Source organism: Tympanuchus pallidicinctus, unplaced genomic scaffold (assembly GCF_026119805.1).
Source record: "Tympanuchus pallidicinctus isolate F22 unplaced genomic scaffold, pur_lepc_1.0 scaffold5, whole genome shotgun sequence".
Lineage (NCBI taxonomy): Eukaryota > Metazoa > Chordata > Aves > Galliformes > Phasianidae > Tympanuchus > Tympanuchus pallidicinctus.
The window spans coordinates 54822231-54832976 of record NW_026294769.1 but is presented as its reverse complement, the minus strand read 5'-3'; the positions used below and the strand labels follow the sequence as shown (position 1 = coordinate 54832976).

Genomic DNA, 10746 nt, shown 5'->3' with positions numbered 1-10746 from the left:
TCAGTAGTAAGACCTGACCGTGGTAAGTATCAAATCCCAACAGGCTGTGGCTTTCTTAAGGTTTTGGTTTTTCTTTTGAGTGCTCATAGGAAAACAAGTTGTAATGAGGTAGTGGCAAATTTGGGATGTTGGTGGGAGACTCCACAGGATTTACTTACACTTAATTTTTTAACACTTTTTTTTTTTAAACTTAGTCACAAGCTCTTAATGCAAATTACTCTTCTTGTCTCTTCTTTCCAAGAGAATATGTGTGTCAGGTGCAAACCAACTAACTGCTAGACGTGATGTACAACATTACACTTTCAGTAAGACACCAAATTGAACATCTCCAAACTGGCCTGAAGTCAGTACCTTTTTTTTTTTTTTTAAAAAAAACAAACAACTTTCTGAATGTGCTGTGATAGAGTGTGATTGAGGTGATGTTCTCAAGTCACTGTTGAGGAGGATGGTGCTATCTGCTGGATTTCTGTCTTTTTTTTTTTTACCACAATTTGAGGATATTTGTTAGTGCTAGTGTACACTACATGGCATATTGCATTTTGCTGACGTGGTTAAAGGGATGCTTAATGACAATCATTTGAACAAGCAGCCCTGAAGAACTTGCATTCTGCTTTCTGAAGTGTATTAAAATACAAGGTGCTTCTTTGTACACATGCATGATCATCAGATCCATAATCACTTAAACCTAATTTTGCTGCAACTACGTTTCTGATATGGAATGGATGTGGTTGTATATTTCAAGTTGGAGACAGTAAAGAAGCAAACACACGTGAAGCAAAGAAGGAATAGCTGGAGTATGCATCTACTGAGGTCCGAATTTGGATCAGTTCAGTACAGTTCAGGTACTGTTGTGGGCATGGAAAATAAAGCTATAAGAAGAGGGCTTTTGCTGTTACGAGGGCAGAAGTAAAACTTTAGTTGGCCTTAAGGTACTTCCAGAATGGCTGGAAGCAACTTGCTGTTTCATTTTCATATTAGCATTTGATGAACAAATGTGCAGCTGGTTTTATTGCCCAAAGAATGTCTTCATATTAAAATGCCAGTTGTATTCTGGGAAGTTCAAGAACTGCTGAATGCTCACCAAGACCAAAGAGGGAAACATCATCGTGTCTGAATCTGGCAAGAGAAACAGTACTTGGAATTTCCAGCTGTGATGCTCTGGTAACTCAACAGATTTCCCACTTCATTTACATTCATCACCATTCAACAAAGGTGTATAAATGTGTATTTCTACTTCCAACTGATTTCTGCAGTCTGCACGTGTTGGAAAGATTGTATGGAACCTAACTGCTGTGAATGCAGTTCTGTTTTCACATATGTGTGTGTATACATACACAGTCACACAGATAGAATGCTTGAAATAGCAACGAGTGAGTGGAGGAGGAAAGTACAGAAAAGCAAGCCAAATAAATTCACAGCTTAAAAATACTTCAAAACATGGAGTTTTCACATGAAAAAATAACAGCATTTTAATGTTTTGCATAGCTTCTTTTGGTTAAGTTCTACTTAATGAGGATTTCTGCTAGTTGCTAAATTGTTTTTATATATAAACTTTCAAAACTTATCTGCAGTCAATGCAAGACAGAACACGTATAGATGCAGGGCTCCAAAATACTTTTTAACTTTAGACAAGGATTTGTTATTTTACTTTGAACTGGTGTAACAAAATAGCTCTCACAACATTGTATGTATAAATACACAGTGTAGTATAAGCTTTAAATTCTGATCAGTATTTTAGTCTGTTTTCCAAGTCTTCCATCCTCTTTGTCATTTCTTCCAGTATATAGAAGTTAAGGAAAGAGCTGATGATGGTGTGCAGTAATATTAAAAAATGCCAGGTGTCTGAGTCAGATGTTGCTGAGCATGACGTTTCTGCTAGGGCCCAGACATGTGCACTGACTTGAGATGTTAACTGTTACACTCAGCTTTACTATCAGTGTATATCAGCATATTCCCAGTCTGTGAACAGGTGAACAAACACTTGGACAATGTTGGGTATGGAGCACAAATCTTACGGGAGCTGCTGAGGAAACCTGCTGAGAAATTGTTCTGGAATCTAAGGGGAGACCTTATTCTCTCTACAACTGCCTGAAGGGAGGTTGTGGCAAGGTGATGGTGGACTTCTCCCATGTAACTAGCAGTACGAATAAAAGAATGGACTCAAATTGCACTGAGGAGCTTCAGGTTGGACACCAGGAAAAACTACTCTAAAAGAGTGGTCAAGTGCTAGAGTGGGCTGCCCAGGAAGGTGTGGAATCACCATCCCTGGAGGTGAAGAGCTATGCAGATGTTGTACAGAGGGATATGGCTTAGTGGGAAATACTGGTGATAGGAGGATGGTTAGACTCGGATTATCTCGGAGGTCTTTTCCAACCTTGGTAATTCTGTGTGTGATTCTAGTGCTTATAGCATCATTCTTAGATGTCTCCAAGATGAGCCATCTACATGGAGGTCTTAAGGTACTAGTACTGCCAGCAAGACCCTGGAGGGCTCTGTTAGCCTGACTGTGGGCAGACATGTTCAACTCCACAATATTTCAGTCCAAAGCTGTTCTTGTCTAGGAAGCACACAAATAGCTGCTTATATATCACTGCACTTCTTGCAGAAAATAAGTGCTTACTGGTCATCTATTCGACTCTTAGAAGACTTAAACAGAAGGTGTGATGCCTTCTTACTACTTAATTTGATTATGTAGAAGCAGGTTTTATGAAGAAAATCCAGGAGTTTGCTGTGTATGTAATGTTTGGTGCAGAATACAGGAGAAACTTATTGCCAGTTTTCTGCTATTTTCCTGAGACCTGATGGATGTTTAAGATATCACAAAGGCTACTCTAGTAACAGCTCCCTTGAAAAGAGAGCCTAGCTTGTGGAAGGGCTATCAGTGTGCACTTAACTCCTTTTTCTATGTGTATTCTTACAAAATTAATCAGACTGCATGTCCTTTGATTCCTCTACATTGGGAATCTTATTTAAAATGCCTTAAAGTGCTTCACCTAGCAGTCAAGAAGGGAAATACCTCCTGATCCCTGTAGCTACTAAATGATCTTTTGTTATTATCCGAAGTAAACAAAGCAAAGAGTGTTAGGCTTGGTTTTTGACTAGTCCTTCCTTTGCTGATCCTGAAGATGCTTACTGTTAGAAATTATTAGAAGTTACGATCCTTATTAATATGTTTGGTCCCTTCTGTGAAGGAGACCTCAAGCCTGAAGAGCCCTGCTTCCTGGAGATTGACAGTCTCCAAGTAGTTCAGCTTTTCATTACAGTAGATTGATTTGAGCCACGGAGGCAGCTTTAGACTTGCAGGTTGTAATTTCTTTTAACCTGCTCTTGATCTGTGCATGAGAAACATTCTGAAAGGATATATCGCTGCGTGAGTCGTCTTACTTCGTTGGTTGCGAAGTTCTGGAACGTCACAAGGTTTTCACATTTGCATTGGTCTTTTGAAGTTTTTGCTGGAAAACAGTCAAGAATAGACAAAATGCTGAATAAATCCAGAGGGCTGAGAGGGGGAAAGACAGACTTCTGAAAGCAGAGCAAGTTCGGTACAGCTTCCTGTTCTCAAAACAAGTCAACATCCACAGGAATGCCATGGGGCAGATTTTGTAAATACTGGAAAATATTACACAGCACTCCTTAAAAGACCAGGCAGAATTACCTAAGCAAAGAACCTAATTACCTGTTGTTCTTGTTGAGTGAGTGTGACTGTCTTCAAAAAGATACTTATGCTGTATTGCAAGACTGGGACAGGCAAGGACATCTGTGATTTCTACTGTGGTTGATTCAGGTCCTGCAGGAAACCCCCCAAAAGTCTAAAAATCATACCCACTTTATGGTACAGTATTTTTGCTACTCACATGCACAGAGTTTTCCCTTATCAGTGAGTAATGTCACTAATTGTAGTGAGAGGATCATTCATGGAGAGGATAGCAATACAAAGATGTGAAGGAACCAAGCTGTTAGGCTGTATTTACTGTGTATGTGATTTAAGCTGCGGGTTGCAGAACTGAAAGGGAGTTGTGAAGTGTGAGAAACAAGTGATTGAAAGCTGAACATGCTTCACAGAAATCGAGCACAGTATTGAAATACAAGCTTTCCCTTGAAGTAATTTATTTGGATGGTGTAAAAAGGGAGCATGCAGCCGTGCGTTTGTTACAGTGGATCTCAAATTTTCTGTACTAGGAGCAGATCTGAATTGCAGAAAAGAAAATTGCAGAAAAGAAGACTCCAGGGGAGATGGGTGGGGAAAGCAGTTCTCCTCTGAGTGAATTGTTAGGGCTCTGCAGAAGAAGCCATGCTGAGGCAGCTTCGCAATGATCGGCGCTGACTGGGGACACAGCGGGACACTGAGTTCAAACAGCCAACCTGATGACTGTGGATTAGTCCTATGGAGCCTTCCAGATGACAGATCTTGCCGGTGAGCTGAATTTCTCAAGGCTGGTAGAAAGAAATGGTTATTTAATTAAATGAGATCACAGAAAGGACAATAAAGATGTAATTCCCTAGAAAATCAAATCTTACTTGTCTTTCACCGTACATGGAGATGGCCTCATACCTGGCTTCAAGAGGTCCAGTGTTGATGGACAACACCTGGCTTCAAGAGGTCCAGTGTTGATGGACAACACACGACGACTCACCTTTCAACTCATCTATTGGAGCTCTCCCAGAACTGAAAGTACTTTACAAGTAGATTAACAGTGTGAAATCACAGCAGCCAATGTTGTGTCCTTCTTGTGAAAATTCTTGCGTGTTGCACTGTAACCCGTGAGTTTTTTGAGGGTGAACTGAATAAGAATAAAAACTGCTTACAGAAGGATGAAATATTATTTTCCCCATTGAAAGGAATTTGGAAGTGCTTGGTGAGAAGGGTGTGGTAGTTTCTTTAATGCACTATAATTACCAGAAAAAGTACAGGTTTCTAGCTCAAGGAAGCATAGACTGAAGTCTAATTTATTTATTAGTGTCTTCACAGAATGGAAACGTCTTTGTCAAGGGTAATTCTGCACACTGCCTGTTTCCTGCCACAAGAGGGTAATGTAGAGGCAGCTTTTGTTTCTTAGGAGTTCTTTTCCAGAAAACGAAACGCTTTACTTTCAGTTAATTTTAGAGCCCTTGGGTGCACAGATGAATTGGAAAGTGCACACTGAACCACTGCACACCTTCATCTACTGTGCCAGGGGAGTGCATGTGAATGTCTGGAACTCCCTTCCTCCTGATTCTGCAATATGTACCCAAATTTCCTTCCATCCTAGAAAGTGGTTACATGAGGAGAAATAGTAAGAGTACAAATGCTGGTGTGCCATCAAGATGCAGCAGGCAGATGGAAGATTCTTCTGGACCTGACCTGTTTGTCACAGCTATTGGGAGCTCTATCTCTATTGGTCCTGTGAGTTTTGACGAATACACGATAACACAGATTTATTAAGTTGCACTGGGAAGCAGATGATGAACTTGGGGTGGAAGCTGGAATGGCTGAACACAAGGAACAGGGAATGAATGGAGATGGGGCGATGGAAAAGAGGGGAGTAACTGAATAAAACCAGTGTTTATTGGACAGAACTAGAGCATTTATATACATTTAAAAAGCAGGACTGGGACCTTGCTTGATGGAACAGTGAGATCTCAGAGAAAATAGTCCAGGACAGAAACATGTCGGATGAGATCATGAAGCAAGGAAGAAACAAACTAGGTGATGAGTTCAGCATAAGGATGAGCGACTAGGAACGAGAATGGTGAAATTCTACATGTAGGAAGGACAGAACAGGTAAGGTGAACCTTGAGTATTTGACACCAGGTAATGGATGGGCCTAGAAGCTGCTTAAGGGCAGTAGGCTAATAAGACTGTCTAAAGCAGAGGGACTGACATGGAAAGTCTGAGCTTTGGGTGCTCAGGATTTGGATGTAAGATGGGGAAAAAACAAGACTGAGATACATTGGCAGAGGTGGGGCAGAATGTTTCTAGTCTGAGATCAGGCATTTCAGAAACTCCTTTTCAGGTTTTAGAAAATAGTTTGGACCTGAAGAATTCTGTTCTTGTGCTTCTGGCAAAGCTGTAAACAATCAGACAAGTACAGACAGGTTGCTAGCAGTAATGATGAAGTCAGTGCAGTGAACATACATACTCAGGTTTTTTTTGGGGGCAGAACTCATGCTAAACTGAGGTGCTTGTTTCTAGTGTTCTCTTTTGGAACAAAACTTAAGTAAAGCCCATGAGAAAGTGTTTTCCAAAGCAGTGGCTGACTATTTGCAGCAGTTACAATGGTCTGCAATTTGAAAGAACAAAATGTTTAGCAGCAGGCTGCTGAATGCTGTCATCTGATCAGGGCTGGAGTCTTGAGACGAACATAAATCTAACCATGTAATTAAAGGCTCCCATAACACACGTGCTCTGAACAGGCGTCAAAAGGCAACCATGATGAGTGCCTATTGTATGTGACACTGCTGTAGCTTTGTCAGTGCTTCCAATCATATGAGAATTGAATGTTAAATGAGGCAATGAATAGGAATCTTTCAATTGAACTATCCTTATTAATAATTCCTCTTTGTAATAGAAGAGAAAAGCACATTTTCATGACTAGTCATCAAGAATAATAGTAATCAGCAGCTATTCTACAGAGCTGATGTTTTCTTGCAGAGTAAAAGGAGAAAGCCTTACCCCAAAACAGATTTGGAGGGTTTCTGCTTTGCTTAGAAAAAGGCAGGGACTGGGGATGAGAGGATTTGTCAGTGGAGTCCATGTCTGGGCTGCAGACAAGTTCAGAGGGCCCTCAAAAGTTCACTGCCCTCATAAGCCTTAGATTAGTTCTTGCAAAGGAGGGAAAAAAACTAGGCCCAGAGGAAAAACTGAAAGGAAAAAATGAACTTCCAGCTTGTGGAACAGGTTTGGAGGCAGAATTTCTGGTGGAGTGAGTAGATGAGCAATATGTAGTTCTAAAGTGTCCAGGAAAATAACCAGCTGGGCAAGTCCAGAGTTATCCACTGGTGTGAGGCAGTGCCTAGAGGTGAGCCAGGAGGAGGCAGGCAGAAACTCTGAGGCAGAAGCTCTGCCCTGCTACTACAGGTGCAGTTTAAAAACTGCCACAAAGGGGCAGGATTTACTTATTTTTCATGTTGCAGGTACTGTATTAAAAATTACAGCTGCTGAATACTGTTGTGGGTACCTGAAGGATGCATTTCCATCACTGAGCTCTGGGTTTGCTAATCAGTGAGAATTATTTCACCAGTTGCCAGATAATTTTGTCTTTGGCATCTCCCCAGGCTTTTAAGATGACTTGCTGTCATCAGTAAATTATCTGCCTAGTAAGAAAGTTAACGAACAGACTCGGTTTCATGTTATCATAGTACTCTGAATTTCAGAAAGACTGAGCTAGAAGATTCTTATTATTAAGAGAAGCCCAAAGAATATGCAAACTAGGAAATATTCTCACATTCTTTTTTTTTTCTTTTTTTTCAGATTCTTGGTGTCTGAACGAGGAAGAAATGCACTGCTCCTTGCCAGCCAATTGTACACAGTAACACTAAGGAGTAAAGTAAAATATCTTTGCATTAAATTTCAAGAAAAAACAACCAAATAAAAGTAGTGAAAATTAAACCATCCTGTAGTAGTAGTGCTGCTCTCAATATTATTCACTGTGAAGTTACTGTGTTTTGTTTTGAGTACAAATTTGAATGTTCTAATAATATCCACTGCTGGGAGCATGTGAGTAGAAGAGACACACAGTCCTCTCTGGCTGTACACATTTAATCCCAGCTCACATTCCCTCCTTCCTTTGCAAAACATCAGGTGGGAATGTTTAGAGAGAGGCTGGTTGTGCCCAAATGAGGAAGGGTACTTTCTGCAACAAACCTATATCTGTAAGCAAAACTTGGAGTTTATGTACAACTGTGATCCATTCTCTGTAGCTGAATATGTATATTCAGTGAACTATTTTAAATGTTTTATAAATATATACTACATATCTTGATAATTTGTTCCATGTTTTGGGGTGCTTTTTTTTTGTTTTGTTTTGCTTTTTGCTATTGAACTTAAGAACAATTTTTTATTCTCATTAAAACTTTATGAACCCATTATTATTTTCCCACATTCCTAATGAACTAGATCACACTGCTTTGGCAGGGTGGGGTTCAGTGCTCTGCTGACTTGAGCGTAGCAGAAAGAAAGGGGAGGAAGCAATTAATTCTTCTGAGCACAGGAGTGTACATTTTAGACAAGTGTTAAGAAAACAAAGGAAAAGAAATCCTGCACCTTTACCTAGTGATAGATGGTGTGTATATATTCCTTACATATTAAAAGGCAGAAAAATCACCATGAGTGACTGGCACCCTGTAATGTGTCGTAGCAATGATCTATGCTATGACAGAGGCCACTGTGAATAAAAGTACCTACTCCTTCAGCCTGCAAAAGAAATCTGTAAGCATGCATTCCTCTTCTATCAATTAAAGCAGAATACTGGTACCTTCACAGATCTGAACTTTCAGCTCTTCGCTTATGTCCTCCATTGCTGTGAAATCCTCAGCATAAAAGAGATGTTTATATGATGGCTCAGAAGCAATTTCCAACAGTTCCTCTTCAATTGCTTTTCCTATTCCAATGGCATAGATAATTATACCTAGAAGAAATTGCATATAATTATTACATCAGCAGTCCTAAACCCTTGATCCTCCATGAAAGGAAAATATGAGTATTAGTCATTTCAGGAAGAGAGCAGGAAAGCATGAAAAGTGTATATATGCCATGTATCTTCAAAATTGTGTACGAAGAGGGATATTAATGCTTCTGTTATTTAGAAGATGTTTAGAAACTCACTGCTTTACTGACTGTAATTTGACAGATAGTTTTTATGACAGAGAGATGAGAGTTGCTTGGCCACTACTAGAGTAAATGTACCCAGAAAGAGCACTGCAAAACATCCAAGAAAATCAGCTGCACAAAGTCTAGTGGGAGGTCAGTAACTAGCTGTGTACCCCAGGAGTCAATACTGCGGCATCTTCTAAAGTCTGGCTGTACTCTCTATGTTCCAGGCCATCAGCCTTTGTTCTTAATGCAATTTTTCAGAAAACAGAAAATGCTTTGCTTTGCAGAGAAAAAAGGGATCCTTCATTTTCTTGAAAAGCTTTGAAAATTTTCAGTAATCTCTGCTGAATAGATGTAAAGCTTTTGATTTGTGGTGCAGGTGTCCTACATGACAGCCTTCTGTCCCAGACATATTTTGTCTTAAAAGCCAGCACCTTTGAGTTACTTTATGGCACGATCTGTCGTGCTGGAAGACAGCACTGAAGCTATATGCATACGAAAGGGGAGCCCTTCTTCCTTCCAGCACAGCATCAGCGCTTAGACTTAGTTAAAAATACATAATATAAATAAAGATATAACGTAATCAATTATTAAATTATTAAACAACGTAAACTTCCCAGTAGATTTCTGTATTTTGAAGAGGCAGGGTTGTGTTTTTTTTTTTAATTAGTGTCTTCTTACTGTTAGAATTTTTGATGAATTTTCCAGTATCAAGTACCTACCCTCAGGGAAATGCATGGCATGCCATGTGAGTCAACGCACTACCTGTGGGTGGCACAGAACCCCAGTAGTGAGGCACTCAGCCATTAGTCCCACAGAAGGAATGACAGAACTCAGCAGCAATGGCTCTGTGAAACCAAAGATCTCGAGTTCTGCTGCAACGGTCACTCAACTAGCCAGACTGCTGTGGCAAACTGTCTTGATTAGCAGGTACTGTAACACATCCATACAATTACCACATCTTATTTAGCACCACGTTTACCTTTCTGAAAGAATGAAAGACATCGCCACTCACCACTTCTCTTTGCTCTAGCAGCCCAGTCAGAGACTTCATCTTGGGCTCGTCCGTCTGTAAACACAATGGAGATTCGGGGGATGTTTGCTGACAGTGGTCTGGCTCCTTCTGTTTCTGTGAAGCTTCTCTCAAACATTTGCTTCAGAGCCAGTCCTGTCATGGAGCCTCGCCCCATATATTTCATTTGTGATACAGCTTTCTTCATGTCTTTGGCTGTGCTAAACTGTCTTAATGTAAACTCTGTGCGGACTTCAGAGGAATACTGAAGCAAACCAACTCGAGCAGCTTTGGGTGAAATCTCAAGTGTATCTAATATTCCTGAGACGAATTGTTTTACAATTTCAAAATTATCCTCTCCGAGACTTTTTGATCCATCAATCACAAACACCAGATCAACTGGGCCTTCAGTGCATCCTGTGAAAAAAGCAGAAGTGTTCAGATAATGAAAAAACTGCACAAAGCTGTAAATAGGACTGCATGAACACAGAGATAACCTTGGTACATTACTCCTGGCTCAGCCAACCTTGCAGTGTGTCTAGAACTGTTTGTGGACAGTCTTTATCAAAAGCTAAGAGTGTGCCAAAAGCTTTTAACAATAATCTAATCACAGTGTCTATCTATAAATACGTGTCACTTTGCAGAATAATACAACTCCAAAAAATGCTGCTCTTTTTTTGTGAGTTTGCAGTAAATCAGATTTTTAAGAAAACCTTAAGAATGACTGTTAAGTGGAGAAAACTGCGTAACTGAAGATCTTTAGGATGTAGAAACAAAGCTTCCATCATTTTCTTCCAGGGATAGGATGCTAACATGCATAGGACAGTATGTTAACTTTACCTGAAAATGCAGATGACCTGAAATAATGAGAATTGCTGAAGCTGTGTTTGTAGTGCAGAAGTAGCAAAAATGTAAAGATGATACAAGAAAAAAAAAATAAATG

General features: G+C 40.0%; 1 protein-coding gene across 6 annotated transcripts in view; it reads right to left on the bottom strand.

Annotated features, from left to right (window-relative positions):
* Nucleotides 1-69: 69 nt before the first annotated feature.
* Nucleotides 70-10746, bottom strand: part of MATN2 (matrilin 2) — a 68037-nt gene continuing 57360 nt past the window's right edge. For 4 of the 6 annotated variants that reach the window (XM_052703280.1, XM_052703279.1, XM_052703282.1 and 1 more), the window contains 6 exons: nucleotides 9807-10220; nucleotides 8454-8606; nucleotides 4363-4434; nucleotides 3677-3787; nucleotides 3363-3452; nucleotides 70-1779 (listed from right to left, as the gene is read on the bottom strand). In XM_052703280.1, the coding sequence (XP_052559240.1) occupies nucleotides 1727-1779; nucleotides 3363-3452; nucleotides 3677-3787; nucleotides 4363-4434; nucleotides 8454-8606; nucleotides 9807-10220 (893 nt within the window). In that variant the 3' untranslated portion in view covers nucleotides 70-1726. The remainder of the gene's footprint in view (nucleotides 1780-3362; nucleotides 3453-3676; nucleotides 3788-4362; nucleotides 4435-8453; nucleotides 8607-9806; nucleotides 10221-10746) is intronic. The other 2 variants (XM_052703281.1, XM_052703284.1) reach the window with 2 other exon arrangements.